Raw genomic sequence first — 20,881 nt, 5'->3', positions numbered from 1 at the left:
ATTAAGCCAATCCCACTTGGCACAAAGAAAAATATGTAGACAATTTTATTTTGGAACAACAGGTCTTTTTAACACTTTTTTACTGGTTCTCAGCGGAATCCTCAAAATGTGTTTGATGTCTATACAAGTAATCTTATTGTGCTACTTAACACCCCTAAGTGAAAACTTATATTTATGTTTCCAAAACGCCATCAAAACATTCTTTGACCTTTCTAAGCAAAAATGTTGGTATAAAAGATACCAGTCGACTTTCTCATAAACATCATTTGTCACATTCTTTACCTGTACTAATAGAATTTTATGGGAAGCGCTGTAAAATTCGAAAATTCATACATATCGATTTCTTTACTTCACCTTACTTCTTCCATCTATCTATTGATAATACGTCGTTATATTCTATATACTTGTGTGAAAATGTACTCGTATAATATCAAGAAAAAGTTTACTGCATACAACATAAATAGTACTTAGATCGGTAAGGTGAGGCATATATGAAATACTAAACATGGAATGGAATATTATGGCATTGTTCCTTATGCTGGATTGTATGGCAAACTCATTTCAAGGGTCAAGGTTAGAGTGATGGTTCAATACGTTAGCTTTAAATAAGGTTATTAGGCATCATATACATGGAATGAGTACAAGTGGGGCTAATCTTGTATGTTATATTGAATAAGAAAGCCAAAGTATATTCGTTCAATCTGCAGAGGGCCTATAATGGTGACGCATAAAGGTAATACAGAAGATAAGAAAATTATCCCCATGTTTTTTTTCGGTCGGGAAAAAAACTGTTTAGCTCTCAGTTATAGGTCCGTTGTCTGTAAAATCGTTAAGATATTTTTGTATCAGTCACCAGTCACGTTTGATTGCCCCAGTTCAAGGTTGTCTTTCAATCACCTTTCCTTCACGTTTTTTTCATTTTGTCATCCATTTTAAAACCTACTATCAATTTTTTTGTTTCAACGAAAATTCTGAATTGTAAGTCTATGTCGATTCAGGCAACAAAAAAATCCAATTTCGAATTTAGATTTACCTCTGCCGTGGTATGAATATTGTGAAAATCACATTTTCTGTGCATAAATATATCTACATGAATAAATTTCGACGAAATCATGACTCTCACTTTTCATATATATATATACTATGCTACAATCGACCATTTATTAATTTGAAAACAAATAGTTGAAATGAAATTTTCGATCACGAACATTCCGATGTGGAACTGTGTGCGGTTTTCAGTTCATGCTAAAATCTATTAAAAGTTGATGGTGTTTTTATGCCGACAAAGTTTATTTGTTTTTTGGGCAATAAATTTGTTTTTTTTTGCCTCAACAATAACTCTTGTTTTCCATATCAAAAACAGTAAAAATCTTACAGGTGCTAGTTTAAGTTTGTGACTTTAAGCATTTGACACACTGATTCTTTGACTACTTTTTATTGATGGACAAACTTTTATTACTGGGAAAGGATTAAGCTTAAGCTTTTCCAAGCAGTCAAGCATATTACTAGTAGATAAATCAAATCTTTTGCTTCTTTTGATATATTGATGCAAAATCTTTTACTTCATTAGTTTTAACAAATATTTTGCTATTAGCATTACTTAAACCTCATCATTCATTGTCGTCATCGTTGTCTGTAACAGATGACATAGGTTGGTAATAGGTCACTTTCAGAAAGTTCATCTAGACAGTATCAGATGAGATCTTTAAAACTCATTTACATACATAAAAGGTGTGTAATAGTATGTTACGTACCTGCGGGAAAATTTAGAAAACCCAGAGACTAGCGTCCGATAAGGACTTTTCACAGTCACAAACAGTGATGTAAAGTGCAATTACCGCGCGCTGGCATGTAAAAATATTCTTCGAATTTTCGTACTTTTTTCAACTTACGCAAGCAAGTAACACCTAGTTTTTGATGTTAATGCGTTAGTTTTCCTGCATTGATACATAACAGCCAGAGGTTATCGCTAATTTTTTCTAATTGAAGGACAAGGAAACGATTAGTATTAACCAATCTTTCAACGTAAATAAATTAAGTCAATTCAGTCAATTTTATCCTTAAGGCATTTGTCTCCAGTGTTCATGAAATATCCCAAATTAATATATATGAATCCCGGAATTTTTGCTGACGCTTTCGGTATCCAGATCGCCGTAAAAATTTTAATTGCCGCACTTTTTATTCAAGAGACCGTTAAAGAAATGAATTCGAATTTTGTACTTAAAACGATATACCGCGATATCGTTTACCTTTTTACGAGGTAAGGCAATAAACCTATAGCATTGTTATTAACTACTTTACTACGGATTTTTATCTTGATGAGAGCCACTTAATATTTTCTACAACAAAGTATAAGAATTCAATATTGAAAGCTTCGGTTAAGCATTAATAAATCCATGGAAATAAATTTCTATATAAATAAAACCAACTCTGCTAGAAAAAATGTCATGAATAATTGACCAATTCTTTTATACTTTTCTTCTGTGACTGCAAAGAACCTATGCGAGGCAATATATCTCCCTAGGGACATAGATAAGAGCGTTGTTCCGTGAAGGAATCAACATTCAACTAAGCAACAGGTTCGTATATACATTATGTAGATTATCGATATATACGTTCAATATACCATCCCATAAATCTTTTTAGTGGCAGTTATTTAACTTACACTCTATATCCACAACGAACGTATAATGAATCCATATATGACTCTATGAGTAAATAGAGTCGAGTCTATTGTTATGTAGTGATGGTGATGGCTAAATTAATTCCAGATAATATACTTTACGTGTATAATGATGTATTTCAACAACATCACATGCTTCGAGAGATGTACGTGAAATGAAATATTGAGTACTGGACTACTGTCAACTAATTGATGGCACGTTTCCACACTAAAACACGAGCCGAATATTGAAATGTGGCTATTTCAGGAATCCTTTTTAAAAATAGACCTTAAAACTCTTCGGATTAATGCTCGTTCAAATGATATTTTTTTTTTGTATCTACAAAAAGAATTCGTTGCCATTCTGCTAAACCCGACCAACGAGAATGGTATCGATAACTGAATATTTGCCGATGTATAAAAATAAAACTTTAAAGCTGTGTGTATTCGAGAAAAAGTTGAAAAATAGTCCCAAAAAGCAGTACTACTACTGTTTCAATTACACAATGAGCGTATAGAACCCACCCTACTCTAGACATTACCAACGAAGAAAAGACCCTGAAACTGTCAAACAACACCAACTTATTTATATAAGGATTCAAACATCACAGCGTCAGTCAATCCCGCACAAGTCTTACCAAACTCACATTCACACATGAAAAAGGACAACCCAACAATAGCAAAATATGGCAACGATCATTGGAATTGAGAATAAGAAACATTATAGTGAGTCTAACTATATCATCCATGTGAAAGGTTTAGTTCCGTAAGTGTAATCATTCTTCTCTATCCCATAGCAACGGAATACAAAGAGTTAATTTTCAAATCAATTTACGGTTAATTATATAAAATCAAATTTAAATTAAATCTCATTATCAAAAGCCTTTCAGTTTGACTTTGAACTCGTGTCCTATTCAATACGCACATCATAATCTGATACGAAATAAACACAAACTTTTGTTCCAACATTTGCAATGGTATAAAGTTTTAAAGCCTTGGACTGTCGTTTATTTTATCACTAAACATCTTTCTTCAGTAAACAAAATAATTTCCGAAAAACATGGTACACAAAAAGGTTTACTTCTCGGAATTGTCTCATTGATTGACATTATTTAGAAAGCTTTCATGCTGTTGTTGGTATCAAAATACATGTTTTATGTCTCTAAGAGCTTTGTCGAGAAAAATAAACAGTAAAACTTTAGCTATTTTAGTCTTACATAGGAAAGATACATTTTCCTAAACAAATGAAGTACTAGATTATTTTATGAAATCAACATTTCAATATATTACTTCATTTATTAAAAATGTTTCTTAATATATCATACAATATCCGTTACTGTGTTTGTTTTAAACATTCGATTTAGTGCATTCGATGCTGATTCCATAAGTTTGGGAAAAAAGTGTTTTACATATTTCTATAGCCTTTGTTATAAAAAGTTGTTGTCAATGTTCATGTCAGTAAGAAAAGCTGTATTATATCAATATGGAATGAGTCGGGTCGGGTCCTTGTACTACTCTATCACTAGCTTTATATCTAATAATATGATTGTACTCACTTCTGTGTGCCTTATCGGTAGGATCACGTCTTAGTACCACTCGTCGTTTAGATGCACATATCGGTCCAGAGTCAACATCATGGATGACTATTTTAATAGCTTCACCATCCATTGATGTTTGACGTCGAGGCGCTTCCAAATCCTCCAAAGCTGGTGGTTGAAATGGCGTCGGTGTTAAATTAATACTTGTTGGTATTGCGCCTCTATCTCTTAGTGCAGCAATATCAGGTCTATGTAAGTAAATAATGTAAGTAATGTAAAGTACTGTGATGACGAATAGTTACTTACAGTTGAGATCCTCTTCTTCTCATTCGTCTGTCTTCTTCAACCATTAAAACCTTGAAAAGGGAACATAAACATTTGTTATTAAGTACAAAATTGTTTTGAGATTTATTTAAAATAATTTCTTAGAGACGAGATTTAGCTTCACGAAATTTAGTCGTCACTTACTGGACTTCCATTATCCGGACTGGGAGAATTGTCATTCTGTGGCATATCGTCGGTAGCAGCAATACGAAACGATGCTCTTCGTGAAGGAGGTGCTCCGCCTGCCTGAGCTGCAGCTTGTGCGGCTGCAGCCAAAATTCCGGGTGCAAAAACATCATACGCAGATGCCCTATTAAAGACCACAATTACGTGTAACAGAATACAAAGCAAAATAAAATTGATAAATGCCTATATACCTTCTTGGTATTGATGGAATTCCTAGGCCTAAATCTGTTTGTGAACCTCCCCCAGGTCCAGCAATTTTAATTTCATCATCATAACTATGTTGTCTAGCTACACGTGATTGTCGTCTAGATCCTATTCGAATCGGAGGTATATCAAAATCACCTCTTCTCGGTGGACTGGAAGATCTGCTCGGAGCCGTACTCCGACCTTTTCCCCATTCATCATTTGGCGTTTTCGTTCCTTTGAGCTAAGTGCAAAAAAAGTTTAATCAAAAGATGGTAAAGGAGATCAACTTTTCGTCGAATTACTTTTTCTAATTCTTTTAAAGAGGCCGGTGATACATCAGAGTGACGTCTTAGTTCTGGACTCCGCGGTGGTGCTAGTCCTAACCCATTGCCAGTTGACAATTGTACGCTAGAACCTAATTTAACATCAGAGTGACGGCGTTGTAATGCTTCTAGGACAGGAACATCTAACATAGAATCCGTTGAGTCTTGTGGTATACAGACTCGTGAGGCCATTTTTCGTTTACAAACACTGCATCTCCATGTTTTCTACAATTTGCAAAATACAAAATTGCATGTAAATACATATTGTTCATGTTCGTGCATATAACACTCTGAAAATCGATTAACGCCCATGTCCAATAATGTGAAGATTTAAATTTATTGTTACAATTCTTCGCACTTTGTGTAACTAAATTTATGGGGTACTCAACCATTACAAAGTCATTAATGTTAAGAGATAATTACTTTTCGATAGCTACATGTTCAACATAATGTTGTGTGAGGAGCTAGTTACAAGAGCACTGTAGTTTTCCTGATGGTTTTTCTCGGTAACCCATTACCTTCCATTAACAACATTTAATATCTAAACATATGTATCAAAACGGTACTAACCGGATCCTCAAATTCCGCATAGCTAGTAGCACAATCTTCACAAACGCGCTGTTCACATTCAATACATGTTTTACTATAATCGTCCGGTTTAAACGATTTTAGGCAGACCCGACATGCACCAGCTCGGCTAAAATTCATCAAAATTTATATTCAAAATATAGTTATGCCATGCATACACAAAATCTACCTCGGCGGCTTAGCTGGATCAACTTTTTGAGCACTGTTTTGATTAGTTTGCTGCTGCTGTGCATGTACTGTTAATGATTCATTTGTTGTTGTTGCCGTTGTTGTGTCGGATGTTATGTCCGGGACGAGTGATGGTCGGGGTGACATTTTTGTTACTGCAGGATAATTGAAATTCATCATGAAAATTGTAACTAAAGCGTTGAATTATGAAGATAATTCGATTACTGAAGCAGCAACTATGGAATGTTCGCAGATACCGCGCTCTATTCACCAACGAAATGGTGTGTAGTGATATTAAAATTTCATTAAATAAAAGGTAAACCGAACATGGCTGTTCTCTGTTATATTTATGTTATTCACGTAGAGTAGATTGCTCTTAATACCCCTTGTAACAATGCTGCAACGTGACAATGAATTAAGTAAACTTAGTGCATGTGGCATCGCAACAAAATAAATTTCTGCAAATTTTACTCATAAAATTGAGTGCTTGGTGCTAAGTTCACATTTATGTAATAAAATCTATTATGAGACTATATCGGATGCGACGATATCAGAAACGGTGTTTGTTTGCTATTTAATTAAGTTAAAAACGAACAATTCTATTAAAATCCTTTTGCATGAACAATAAAACTCGTTGAACGATACTTAACCACTACACCTTATTTATTCATGGTGGGTCGCAACCCAACCAAAAAAAATTATAAGTAGCTGAGCCTATCTATATGCCGTAAAAGTGTTCTTAGAGAACACAGTCGATGATATGTTGCGAGCAGATATTATATTACACCAAATGTGAAAGCCTTCTATATGTACGTACGTACGTTCGGAAAACAATATATCCTGCCTACCGAAAAAAAGTCTGTTTATGAAAGGGGACGTTGGTTGTGTTTTCTAGATAAAAATCTTTGATTTCGTTAGTCAGAAACCAATTCAACATAATATAGCTGTTGAGGAGCGGTCACTGAACGAAGTCTAGACATATTAGATTTAGGTACGCAAAGAGGCATACATGTAAAGAAAGCAATATTTTGTATAAGAACCCAAACATGCTGGCGTATTTTTCGAAATTTTAATAAACGACTGTAAAGATAGACAACACACTTGGATTGAATTGTAGGGTTTCTCATTCATTGTATCACAGGCCTGAAGAAATTACAAAGAGATTGCAATAAAAACGAGTTAATTGCTGATGAAACGAGAAAAATTCAATACAATGTTTCACTCCACTCATAAAAGTCGATCTTCAGAAGTCGGTTGTATTCCTCTTTGGATTCACTTGAGATCATAATATATCCAAATAATCATCTGCAAATATTCGTCATTATATAATATCGAACTTTTACGCAACGAAATGTTGCTAAACTCATATTTCGGCAACCTCCTTATAAATGATTTCTCCCAATAATTCGGATTCGGTTCGTTTTTATTATAACGATAATCCGACGTTGATGGAAAAGAAGGGAAAAGGCTGCCTTATAATTAACAAATTCCGAAAAGTAATAATTTAAAACCAACCGAGATACCTTAATTTCTTGTACTCTCTTTATATATTACTTCCGATTTGATTACACGATAAAGCTACCCGTTAAACTGTTCATTGATCTGTTCATTATTAATATTGTATGAAGTCTAGCACCCGAACAAAAGGGATTATAATACAACGTGTCGACATCGACGTCGAAATGATAAAGATTTATTTTGGTTGTGTTTTTTGTGGGTTAACCCGAAAGATTAAAGGTTTCGCCTCGAAACTATGAGCGGTTACGTTGTGTAAAATGTTTGCATAAGATCGGCTTACAAAGTTTTACGTAAATGCGTATTTTTAATATATTTTGAGAATGTGACGGCTTTACGTACTCGTGTATTAGAGTTTCGTGGAGTACTGGCTGTAAAGTATTCGCAAGGAAAGTTATACAATTCAGTTTTATTTTTTGTTTCATTTTAAAAGTTTTATTTAATGTTTTGAAACTTCTCTGGAGACAGTACCTATTAATATCAATATATTCAAAATCTCCCTCCGCAAATACACGATACTGATTTTCATACAATTACATTTCGTTTATTTCATTGTCCGAATACCCAATATCTTGTCGATAAAAAATCATTTAATTTTTTAAATATTCAGATGATTCAGACTGAGAGCTTCCTGGAATGTCGAAAAACAATTTTTTCGCAACAAGTGACGAAAAGTATGACTTTCGATTGCCTTTATTCCGAAAAACGTTGTACACAACTCGATGATAAATGCTTTTTTAGGCACTAGATGTGACAATACACAACACATCGTGTGACTAAAAAAGAATTTATCACTCGATTGTATAAATAACTATTACAACGAAAGTAATATCTACGTAACAGCATAGTAAACTACTTTGTTAACTCATCATCCTGAGGAAACGCCTTATGAACTCCAGGAAAAACGGATATTGACGACATCTCTTCGTTTTCAACTTACGGTAAAGCAACCATTTCGCAACCGGCATGTTTAATGCCTAACAAATTGAATATTTTATACTGCGTTTTAGTGAAACAAAATGGAAACACCAATAATATGTCTTGATCAGCTTTTTTCACCCTATGGTAAAAAAAGTATACCAAATCCTTGGCGGTATAGTAGAAATCCGATAATCTGTGTGTTCTACTTGTACAGAATTATAGAAATTTATTTAAAAATCTGAAGCACATTTCCTAATATAAATATCATAAAGTGTTCATAAAGAAAACTACGAGAAGTAAACTTTAACAAAGTTCAATTTAATACGTGGCTGGAATACGGTACGTCTAACTTTCCTCCATACTGCATGTATTTTCATATTAAAGTGACATTGATTGATTTTTTTCGGAAATTTTTGCAACTAAAATAGAATTACAAATTTTTACCATAGTTCCCAGTTCCCACAATATCACTGAAAATATGCCATTGAGAAGTTAAACTTTTTTCTACTAAATCCAATAATTTTTCAGCACAAAATGAATGGCACTGTGTGGTATTTTGAAGATAATATTGAAATTTATGATCGTTTCGCTACTCCAGAAGGATTGCAATTTAGTTTGTGCAATAGAGATAATGTAAAGTCGGAAACGTTACACTTTTAGTTGTTTTCGGTTGTTGTATCTCTGTATCTTTGGAAGTAATTTATATTTAGAAAAACGTTCATAGTGTTGGAAACGCTCAATTTATTTCGGTTACAATTTCCACAATGTGGTTGAAATGTTAACACTTCATTTTTTAAAGTTTTCGACAAATAAAAATTAGATGAAATAATAGCCTAGTGCGGAGTTTCAGTGGTTGACAAAGTCTTTTTTGCTTTAACACCAAAATACCTGCAGATATTCGATATAGCGGTTATGTAAGTTTTCTAATGATTCATTACCGGAAAATGGTTGTATGGAAAATTGGAAAATGTAAATGTTATATGTAAGAGCATTCTAGAATAGATATCCCTTTAAAAGCACGGGCAAATATTTTCGTTCGGTATTTTGGAACTTGTATCATTAATTTAAGTTAACTGTCGAACACAGATAACAATGAGCGAGATTATGTCTGAGAAATATTTGTATACTACGTCCGACTGCGTTATCGTCATAAATTCCTGCAGATTTTTGGTCCAGCTAAATCTACATTTTGGTCCACAAACACACAATAAACAATCAAGCCCCAAGCTGCACAGGGTATTGATCGTGTTATGTACGCACATAGATGACGTGAACGTGGCAAAGATATTGAGTGTACCTTGTCTATGGATTGTTTTAATCACTATATGTGTCGTGTACTTTTGTGGACCAGCTGGAAGGCTGAACTGGAGCAAATACTTTTAAACTTATGGCTTTAAGTTTAGATAAATTTATTCATTGAAATCGAAGAGTGGAAGGAAAGAATATATTGTTACAGAAAGACTAAATCTCCAAACTGTCAAGCTACATATACATACTTTAAGTACCCCAGGCGAAGTTTCTGATTGTCTTAGAAACCGCTCCGAAATGTTGAGGGAGACGATATTTGTTTGAACTTATTTTGTTTCCACATAATATTGGCGAAAATTTGATTGAAAATCAAATATAAGTTTTGTTCGAAAATACTGTAAGCTGTGTTATTTAGCATCAAACGTCGGTAGAGAATGAAAAATGACCACTTAAGGCAATTTGTTTTGTAGTAGCTTGTTAAATGAAAAATTTCTTCTAGTTAATGATTCTACGAGAAGGTATTTGGAGAACTGTATTCATTCATATCGATGGAAAACTGGTGTGTCATTTTGTGATGTATATTCGTTTTAATAAGTGAAATACCAATGTAACATTATTCACCGAAAATACATTTACCGACTAGACAGAAATTTTAGACACGAATACGGTTTTTCATGGACTATATCGGTATCTTATCAATTTTTGATCAGCATTGCATTCTACACTGTACGATCAACGAAGAAACTGTAGCGACATGTCATTATTATTGAATCACAGTTGATTCGAGGTTAGTTTAATCGATTATAGGAATACATTGCAAATGAATAGTTAACATGTTACAGTGAACGACATCTCAAATGTCTCACTGTCATTTTTTTCAGAGAATGTCATTGTGAATTTGCAATGACACAATAAAATTCTCAGAAAAATTTGACAGTGAGACATTTGAGATGTCGTTCACTGTAAGGGTACGAGCACTCATAGTGCAAATACCCGTGAATCTATTCTAAGGCATTTTTAACGTGCACATTGGCAACGGTCTTGAGGGAATAACAACTCGGAATTAACGAGGAAATGTTTACAATTGTCGTTCGTGGAATTTATAAAAACGTTTGTGGTGCCTATGTACAAGTCGTAATCGTCTAAAAATTACATTAATGTCCACAATCAACTGAAAGGGCCTGATCGTTTGTCTTAGTCAATTTAAAACGCGTAGCCGATAACGAAAATAAATAACAAAAATATTTGTCAAGTCAAAAGAGCCAGTCAGAGTATCCCGCTGATCCCAAAACTCACTAGTTCACTTCCATTAAATTCCTGTGTACAGATGCTTGTCAGGGGCAAGAGTGGCGACAAATTTTGTGAACATATGGTCTAACCTTCCAAGTTTCTAAAAATAGTTCAACCAACAATACACTGAAATCAACTGTTAATTTCTCCACCTGCTTTGTATATAAACAGGACTAAAATGATCGAAAACTAGACCAGCATGTCTAACTTTTTTTTGCGTACAGGTGCTAAAAAAGTATGTTAATTAATCCCTTGGTTATAATTCGCCCGCTACCGATACTATATGTCCGCATTACGGCCGTTCGTAATTAAATTTAGAATCAGTGTTTGCAACAGAACGGTATTTGGTACGATAAAATTTAATCTCGTTTAATGAAAATTTCAGATGATGGTGGCACAACGCAAAAAATTCGAAAATTTACTTTGCTTAAAATTCATAATCAAACATCACTCAATATATGTTTATGTTTTAAAACTTTGAATATATATTTTTTTTGCGAAAACATTGCCGCCATTATTCCAAAATTAAATACACGAAAGCCTTAATAAATCCTTTAGAAAATAAACAACCCTTTTCATCACATTATCAACACAATCTCATACATATAATTAATTTCTCCTAAAGCGTTCCTAAATTCAAACAAAACAATGATGAAGTAGAAGAAATAATATGACGGAAAAAAATGTTCGGAGAATACGCATAAAAAAATCGCAAACGAACAAAATTTTAGCATTACCTTTGTCTTGAGCCGTCAGCAATGACGACGATAATGTCTGCTTTAATTTACCAAACGTTCCCGTATTGTCTGGAGTGTGTTGAGCTGGCGCGTCTTCCGGAGCAACCATCTGGAAAACGAATATATATTTTTTAATTAAATTCAACGTCGCAAGGCAATAACTTAGACTAAGGACTGAAGATACATATTAATGATTGTGAATAGAACTGATTATAACGGTTTAATGGTTTTTAATAACGGAAAGGTACAACGTTTTTCGTTTACATTGTCTTAATTTTCAGTGATAATGTCGGACGTTTACAAGCAAAAGTTTCAACATCACAATATTTTCAGTAAGGTTAAGGTCTCAAATTTAAATTAGAAAAGGAATTATCCAAATTTTGCCGGTCGAAATTTATATTCGGTAAAGTTTATCAGAAGATGTTGAGTCCCTACCATGTTGATCAGTTTGTTGTATACGATGTTGTGAGGGTATAATTACAGAAAGAATTTTACATTCTCGGCTATGGCTTAGTATGATGAGCACTTGTATTATACGAAATATTTTTATTGGAAAAAATTGCGAATTAAAATCCGCAACATATATCACATAGAACGTAAAAATGCTAATTTTCGAGGGTGATATTAGGCTCATAAATTCATCGCTAAATGTACCATAAAATCTGAAGAAATCAAATGTTACAATAATCGAAAAGCAGATCATAAAAATCTTTTAACCCTCACGTTTACAATCAAAATGTTTCATAAAATGTTAAACATTTTTATCGAACTGTACGCATTTATTTTATGTCCGTGGCCCTAAACCAGTGAAATAAGTGTTATAGTCCAACATCACGCAACACTATACCGTTTTGCCTAATGCTGTGATTCAAAATTTAAAATTGTTTTTTTTTGACTGCAAGACGCTGTAAAAGACACACGTTCAGTATTTTACCATAATCCGAATCAAAGTTTATTTTGGTTGACTACAATCTATACATAATAAGTTGTTGGGACACTCAGCAAAAAAGAGTGTTCATGAAAAAATTACAGTTTTTTTTCTCTCAAAATTTCCCTTTTTAACAACACGGAAAGGGCACTGAACGAAACGACTATGTAATATATATCATTTAAGAGATAGATGTGTGTAGATAATAATATTATTACTGTCTGGAAATGGGTTAACCGATTCGTGTAAGAGGCAAAAAATAAAGAAAATCGACGAAGGATTTTAGGGTAACAATACACTTTCAAACCGTTGCACGGAATAACGAAAATGTCAGAGCGGCTTTTGGTCGTTTGGAAAGATGAGAAAAGATATTTGTGGGGAAAGGCGAATATAATAAAGAAACAGTTTGGTAAAAGAAAAAAAAGAAAAGTATGGATGGATATGGATACCATCCTTCTAGTATTATAGCGGCAGAGTCAAATTTTTAATAAAAATTATTGCTATGAATTCGCAAAATGTTTTTTGAAACAAAGGCATTTTTAATATAAAAGAAGTTTGACTTCAATTATGATAACGTAGTGATTCAGTAAATCGCTCAAATTCAATGAAATCGGGTTGGAAATTCAATTAAGCCATTGGAATTCAATATGACCGTTGAATTTGTTTCATCATAAAACATGGCAATAGATACAAGTCCAACATAAGTGAAAATGTCACAGCGAATTTTCATAAACTTTCGCGAATTCACTCACTAGTTGTATGTACTAATACCAATTACACATTTATCTGATACTAACATTAGTCAATTAGTGTATAACAATGATATAATTTGTTATCAATAACGGCGATAACAATGAACTACAAACTCTGACTAATTCGCTCTTATAGCAAAATACATGTTTAAAAAAATGAAGTAAAAGATTTGAAATCTTGAAAATAACTAGCATCAAAAGACCGAATGGTCTGAGCACTCGCTATACATGTAGCTGCCACTCCATATCGTCCCCGTCGTGTTCCCTAGAAGCGTGAGTAACCAAGTGAAAGCTTGCGGTAAGCAATCCCTCCGGGTTGCTAGGCCACGTCTTAATGGAGAGGGCGTAAGCGGATCTGGATACGTAACATTGATGTTCCTACATCTCTAGACTAGGTGGCAATGGACTTCTAATCCGCTACACTGAAAATCAACTAACACTTGAAACACCAACAAATAGAGTCGGATACGGACAAAGACCCTTAGCCTACGTACACGGACACGATTTGGAACCTGAAATGTGCAGACTTTGCTGAAAACCACAACACTTGCTCAACTCTGCCGAGAATTCAGAAGCTACAAGCTGGAAGTTCTTGGTCTGAGTGAAATCAGATGGAAAGAGAGAGGAGAGAGGCGAACCACGAATGGTGAGACTCTTATATGCTCCGCAACAAATAGATAGATGAACCGAACATTTTGAGGAGCTCCACAACAAACCACCCGAAAACGTTGCACGCAGCCCAATAAGAATAATAGCTATGTCGTCGAATAATAGTAATTAAATTTGACACCAGTACGCAGGACATAGAATATCAAATTATCAGACACCTTTATGTAATTCTTCTTTATTCGATGTACAGAATAATTGTCATATCTCGTTTATAAAATCTTTGAGTCCTTATTTTCCTGTTTACGCTCGTGGTGGTGGTGGCAAAGTTTGTGCTTTTTAAAAGGTAATTCATTTCTGTTGATGAATATAAATTAAGATAAGAAAAAATAAGTTAAATGCAGGTAACAATACAGGCATTCTGTACGGAGTTGGTCATGTTAAAGTTTTTTTAATTAAAGTAAAATGAGATAAACTTTGTTGGTTTTGAATTTTAGCGCAATTAATTGATGGGTGCTGAAGTTATATATAACTCGATGAGAAATGCTTCTTTAGGCACACGATGTGTATTGTCAGACTCTGCCTGCGGCCTCGAGTGACAATCTACACATCTAATGCCTAAAAATGCATTTATCACTCGGTTGTATAAATAACTATTAAATTAAAATTCCGAAATAAATGTTGGGCTTTTCACCTAGAACTTAATTATATACGAAAAAAGCCACGCCAAACGACAGACGCATTTCATAAATTTCAATTTCCTTTCATTCAACTTAAAACATACGAAAACTATTGTATCGTATTCCCCTTTCGCTTATTACTCGATACAATGTGAAAGCATCAATCAAAACAAGGAAATGAATAGGTAAAATTCTCTGTCGGATTACGTAATATTGTAACCATATCTAATTAATTGGTATCCGTTTACTTAATAATTAGTACCTACGAAGCCTACGATATATGTACGTACATACACATGAACAGCATATAATATCAGGAAACAGCCTCGATAAACATTTCAAACCATTTGGTTTACAAACTATGTGGAAAAATTAATCATTACCGTCCATTAAGCAAGTTCCTTTTGGTTAAATTATTCATCAAAAACCAAAGTTTTCCCAATAAAATAAAGAGACCATACACGGTAAGCATTAGTGTTCCATGGCAATTATACAAGTACCCGTACAAATGTTAGATATAAGTTTGGATATTGGACTTGGAACAACAGTTAAAGAAATAGTTAATCGAAGATGTCATACCTAACATATTGTGTCAACGTGAAAAGCAATAATAGTCCAATAAACAAATAATAAAATATCCTTAAGTTTACATTCATGCCATCACAAACGTGGAAGCTATGCAATATTTTACACGCAAAACACAGTTTACTTTCACCTTGCGGAGAACGACAATTCTTCGTCATGCTACGTTTCCTTTGAAGAACGTGTTCTCGAAACACACGACGAATGTATTAGAGTAGCATTTGCAGCGTAAGCTCTTTTTCTTCTGTTGTACATTATTATAAAACTTCTAATTATTTCCATTCATAAATTGTATTGGAATTGCGATGTTTGGTAAATATTGAAATAACGAAACGGCTTTGGAAGTTATTTTTACGAAAAAAAAATCGAATTAAACGTCACAGTTGTATATACGTATATATGTAAACATAAACAACCTGGGGTTGTTGAAAACGCCATTTACCAAACGAATATTTTCTTTTCCTTCAACTTCATTTCGATGAAAGATAACGTAATTCTGTTTTGAAAAGACCCTTTTGAACATAAATATGCTGAGTTAAATGAGCGTTTCTACGTTCGTAATTCTATCACTAACAGTGTTCCTAAATATTTGTATTCGAGCATAATTTTCAGGTTGTGTCGCAGGTATTGTGTTACAACTCATTATAGTGTAACATACTATTTACTATATTGTAAACAAAGACCATTTACAACATGACAAGGTTACACTAATATGAGCAAGTTTTCTCACAAAAATGTTGTTTAAAAACAAAATGCTACAAAATGTGATATGTGACATGGATGCATTAATTTTCTGTAACGACAGTTAAGGTTCATTTTCCACATTATTTTCATTCTCTCAAGTGTTTATATTCTCACATGGTCAATTTAGATACAAATTTGGAGCGTAACGAAATTATTTCAAATTTCACCTTGATAGGCAAAATGAATAAATCGATTTGCGGCCTTGTTGGGCTAAAGGAAAACATTTCCCGTTTGTAAAATGCTTCACAGCACTAACCAAATATCGAAGTAAATTTAAATGGAAAACGAAAGGTTTGTGTGAGAAATCAATAATTGGGTAAGAATGAGTTAAAAGTGTGCTCTATTATATTAAACATTTGTTATCAATCAGTCTTGTTGGGTAGAATAATTTTTATTTTAAAATTAATGAGAAAATCATTTTACGGTCTCAAATTTCGCAAATTCTACTGAAATAAGGGATGAGTCGAATGAAATATATAGCTATTCATCTGTCAGCGAGAACGACGACCAAACAAACGACGATTTCTAACTGATATGACCTTTTATGCAGGGAGAAAAAAGTTAAATTCGACAAGTTTTCTGATTTGGAAGTTGTTGTGGTTTCTATATGATTCCACACAAAGATTGTCTAGAAAATGAAAATCTCGATTTTTTATTTTAGTATTTCATAGACAAACCACAACAACTTCCAAATCAGTAAAAATGTTGAATTTCACTTTTATCTCCACTGTATATTTTAAATCGCAAAAATGCATTAATATGAAGTAAAAGATTTCGAATCAATGAATTGAAAATTGTCAAAAGACATCAAAAGAAGTAGTAGACCCGATAATTATACTGATGATTTTTTTGCCGTTTCTGAGAGGAAAACAAAGTAAAATATTTTCTTAATTTATGAGCGTAATCACACGAATGCCAAAAATTATTGTCATTCATAAGTCATACGAAAGGCAGTGATGCGCCAAAAAAAAAAATAAATTCGACAAAAAGAAAATGCAAATTTCTAAAATTGTAAAGAAAATCTTGATAATGATAACCACGTACCTTTTTCATGAAAGACATCACGTTTGTAGGCAGCATGTTGATTAGGATGTGAGTTCTTTTTTTCCCGTCTTAAAAAAATTTCTTGTGAACTTTCTTTAGTTGTCCAAGTGATGATAGGAGATTGTAAAGCGAAAAGTTTTCTTTCTGTGTGTATATTTTAATAAAATTTGTATAAAAATAACATAAATAACGATATTTTATCATAAAAAAATTCACAGCAACATTGATGTTTAAAAATTATATGTACAGTGATGATATATATTATGTATGTATAAAGGTATGTAAATCAAAAAAAAAATGTTCAACATAAATATTATGACACCATATACTGTTTATAACACTACACCAAGCGTTCACTATTTGATAAATGATTTCTTTTGAATTAATACTGACATATTATTGATATAGCACTCAATTAATCACAAATAAAAATCGATTAAATTTAATTAATTAATGTTTATGGAATTTTAATGGTTTCACTTTCTCGTTTACCGATCGATATGGTTCAGTGTGCTTGCAACTATTTATCGTTTCTTTCTCCGTTTGAAATTTATCATTTATCGAATTTTTATTATTTAATTTGAAAATTTTCCAAATTCAAACACACTCAAAAACCAACAATTTGCTTATCTTAACCGATGCACGAATATTGGATCGACTTTTCGGATGTAATTCGATTCATTTCCCATCATCAATTATTCAAATGAAAATTGGCATATAGTTATCATCATTCCCGCACCACATAACTCTTCAACGAAAGTCGTATAGACACTTACAACGAGTCAACAAATATTTAACTAACTCTCAAAACTTTGACATTTTGCGTATTATATAAAATAGCATTTTAACGACAAACTAAAGCAATTTTATATTTCCTTTTCCATTCGTATATTATGTGTATATGTCGTACACAGTACACTGAAAGAACACCGATGCTTTTTCTCGACTGCAAATATAGGAAACACCACCATCATCATTCAATGGATTTTATGCTAACGATCTCCGTTGTGTTTCATGATGGTATATAAAAGTTGTATAAACAATTTCGTATATATGATGGAAGAAGCAACAGATGTGACGCATGTATGGCACCTGAAAATGAAATAGAAAAAAAAGGAAAATGAATTAACGAAAATGAAAAATATTAGAAAGTGAATTATTTAGCAAAAAAGAAGAAGAAAATTTTGAAATCGACCATAATAACACAATGGTTTCACTGGCAACTGAAAAAAAAGCTTTTTACATTTTTGCTCCTATTTATAAATGAACCCATCATTAAAATGTAAACGCTACGGAATGAATAAACCAGCCCACCTACATAATAATCCAAATGGATTTTAGATGTTTATAGGATTTTTTTTATGCACATAAGTCGGAAGAGTGTGTTCCGTTTCTCTTCATTTTGATAAAGTGAGGACAAACGAAGGGTAAGTCTGTAATAAATACTTTTTTTTCTCATCATTGAGTGTAGTCATTCGAGAAGATATTCAATATTCAAATAAGAATGTTTGATTGATTTTCTTTTCGTCTTTTGTCGGAAGTGGAATAAATTAAGGAAAACTTTTCCAAGTGACGTAAATTTGGAAAAAAAATATTGCAGGTAGAGTGACTCGTTTAAAACATTTGGTGGAACTAAGCAGTAATCGAAGGACCATTTGAAGGTTTTTTCGATACTTATTTATAATTGAAATGAAAATACTTTGGAAATTATATTGATTCATAATACTACTGATAATGCAGTCAATAGTTTTACCAATATAAATTTTCTTCTCCGTTTAATCTGGAACTATTTCTGTATGTTTCTGAAGTTTATCGAAATCAATACTCGAATACCAAATAAGTTTGCACGATCGACCTTCGAAGGAATGGAAGAGAATTTGCGGAACTAATTATACAAAGTCCTTATTATATTATGGAGAAACGTTTCATTAAATGAAAATATTTTCTTTAATAATCTTTTAATGAAAACCACGAAATGTTGTAAATATTCTATAAGGCAACACCTTACCGAAATAAGCTTAACGAAAAACTCTATCTCATTTTGCAGTAAATCTACTTACAAAATTATTATTATATAACACACACCGTAAATGTAAACTAAAACTCATTTTGATTTTCCTCTATACTGGTATGTATACACATTATATGCACAGCGTACATTATACATAACGATAATAATAAGCTTATATGGTGTCCTAATGTATATATGTGCTTCATCATATAGTCTCAACAGATGCTCTCCGATATACCGGAATAATGTTGTTGGTTGTTGCGTGACTTAAAGGATTTCGAACGTTTGTAACCAAGCTCGAGAGTCTGCGTATCTATGATAATCGCTCAAGAGTCTGTAATACAATAGAACATATAAATTAAATCATAAATACGTATCGTACGCAGGTAGATAATTATATTTCTTGCTTCGTGGAGTGTGGTTAGTTTGCAGATCAGCAAGCATATGTCTAAATATATTACACAATTCAAATATTTACGCTATACCTCATAAATTACGATGGGATAATTTGTGAAAATCATAAAACGATTTTTGTTGGTGAATGATTGTTTCAATAATCATGACATGGTTGTAACCAGCTATACATTCAATATACTCGTATTAGTGTGTTACAGTCGTAACAATGCTCATAGATAACATGTTGACGGAGTTATAAGTTACTTGAACATAGAACATGTTTGTGATTTTGTTATCTAATGTTCCAAACGAATAAGTTTCATTCTATTTGGAACATTGGTTTCAATTGAGATAAACTTCTATGCTTGAAAATTTCAAATTTAAAGGCTTTGTTACCCTTAAAGATTTATGCTTGGATTTATGATTGTGTTGCTGAAGTAGTAGTTTATAGTATTAGGAAAAATCTTTTGCTCAAATTTTGATTTGTGTATTTTATGCTCAATAGAAATCAAAATTTAGTAGCCAACTGTAAAAACTGTGTTTCGCTATAATCCGAAATAATTTCAAATTCGACCATAACTCTTAAAGTCTCACAAAAGACAAGACAAGCTTATCACTAGATCAACATCGATTCTGTTACTTCTTTCGTTCCAAGAATTTAAAAAAAGCTGTTAAAGAATCTTGTACTTCATTGGATTAACATAAATCCTCCTTATATATGTGGACACATTTGCCTAGATCTGTTCGCTGATTTAGATGTCTGTGTTTTTAACAGATGTACTCTTGTAGCAAATGTTCATTCATTACCTGTATTAACGAGTAGAAACAATTTGAATCATTATTTTGTAAAAGTTTTCGAAAATGATCTTTTCGTTGCTTGAATTTTCCTGCCAATTTTGTCGACAATAATGCGTACAGGTTTACAACCGGAGAAAATTTGGCGTCAATCTTATATGCGTTTGATAGCATTTGCAATTCCCTACAAATGAAGCTATAACACGATTATCTCAATTTCCATTCACAGGAACCTCGGAAGATTAAGAGCTTCCGAAGATTACAATTTTAAAACAAAATCTTAGTGGTGAATACTTTTCGATATTTGTCATGATAAAAACAAAAAGCTTCAAAGTACATCAAATTATAGTTAAGGTCTCTAGGTGTTGAGAATTGTATCTCATAAACACTCGCGGAAATCCTGATCAATAATGCCATTGAAATGAACGAGATCATAGTGGACACGAACAGAAAGAAAGGAAATAAAAAGTCAGTTTCAATTGTACAAACGAGGAGAATAAACGTAATTATTGGGGACAGCATCCCCAAGTCTCAGTGTTTCCTTTGTAGTGAATGTAAAATTCCCAACAAGAGTAATTATCATGCCAATTTAGAAGAGATAAAAAATGCCAGTCATTGCGCACGGAAAGTTCTAACTTTAAACGCTAACGCTAAACC

The 20,881-nt window shown here is 32.9% G+C and overlaps 1 protein-coding gene across 1 annotated transcript; it reads right to left on the bottom strand.

Annotated features, from left to right (window-relative positions):
* Nucleotides 1-4,218: 4,218 nt before the first annotated feature.
* LOC119083089 lies at nt 4,219-18,116 on the bottom strand (the record flags this gene model as incomplete). Its single annotated transcript, XM_037192708.1, has 9 exons — nt 17,023-18,116; nt 11,687-11,795; nt 5,977-6,130; nt 5,790-5,916; nt 5,199-5,444; nt 4,902-5,137; nt 4,669-4,834; nt 4,507-4,556; nt 4,219-4,448 (listed from the first exon to the last, which is right to left on the bottom strand). Coding segments are annotated over exons 1-9 (1,354 nt in total), but the record flags the coding sequence as incomplete, so codon positions are not given.
* Nucleotides 18,117-20,881: the final 2,765 nt, after the last annotated feature.

The sequence above is a fragment of the Bradysia coprophila genome, unplaced genomic scaffold, assembly GCF_014529535.1.
Source record: "Bradysia coprophila strain Holo2 unplaced genomic scaffold, BU_Bcop_v1 contig_560, whole genome shotgun sequence".
Lineage (NCBI taxonomy): Eukaryota > Metazoa > Arthropoda > Insecta > Diptera > Sciaridae > Bradysia > Bradysia coprophila.
Note: the sequence above shows the minus strand (reverse complement) of the source record. Positions and strands in the feature narration are given on the sequence as shown.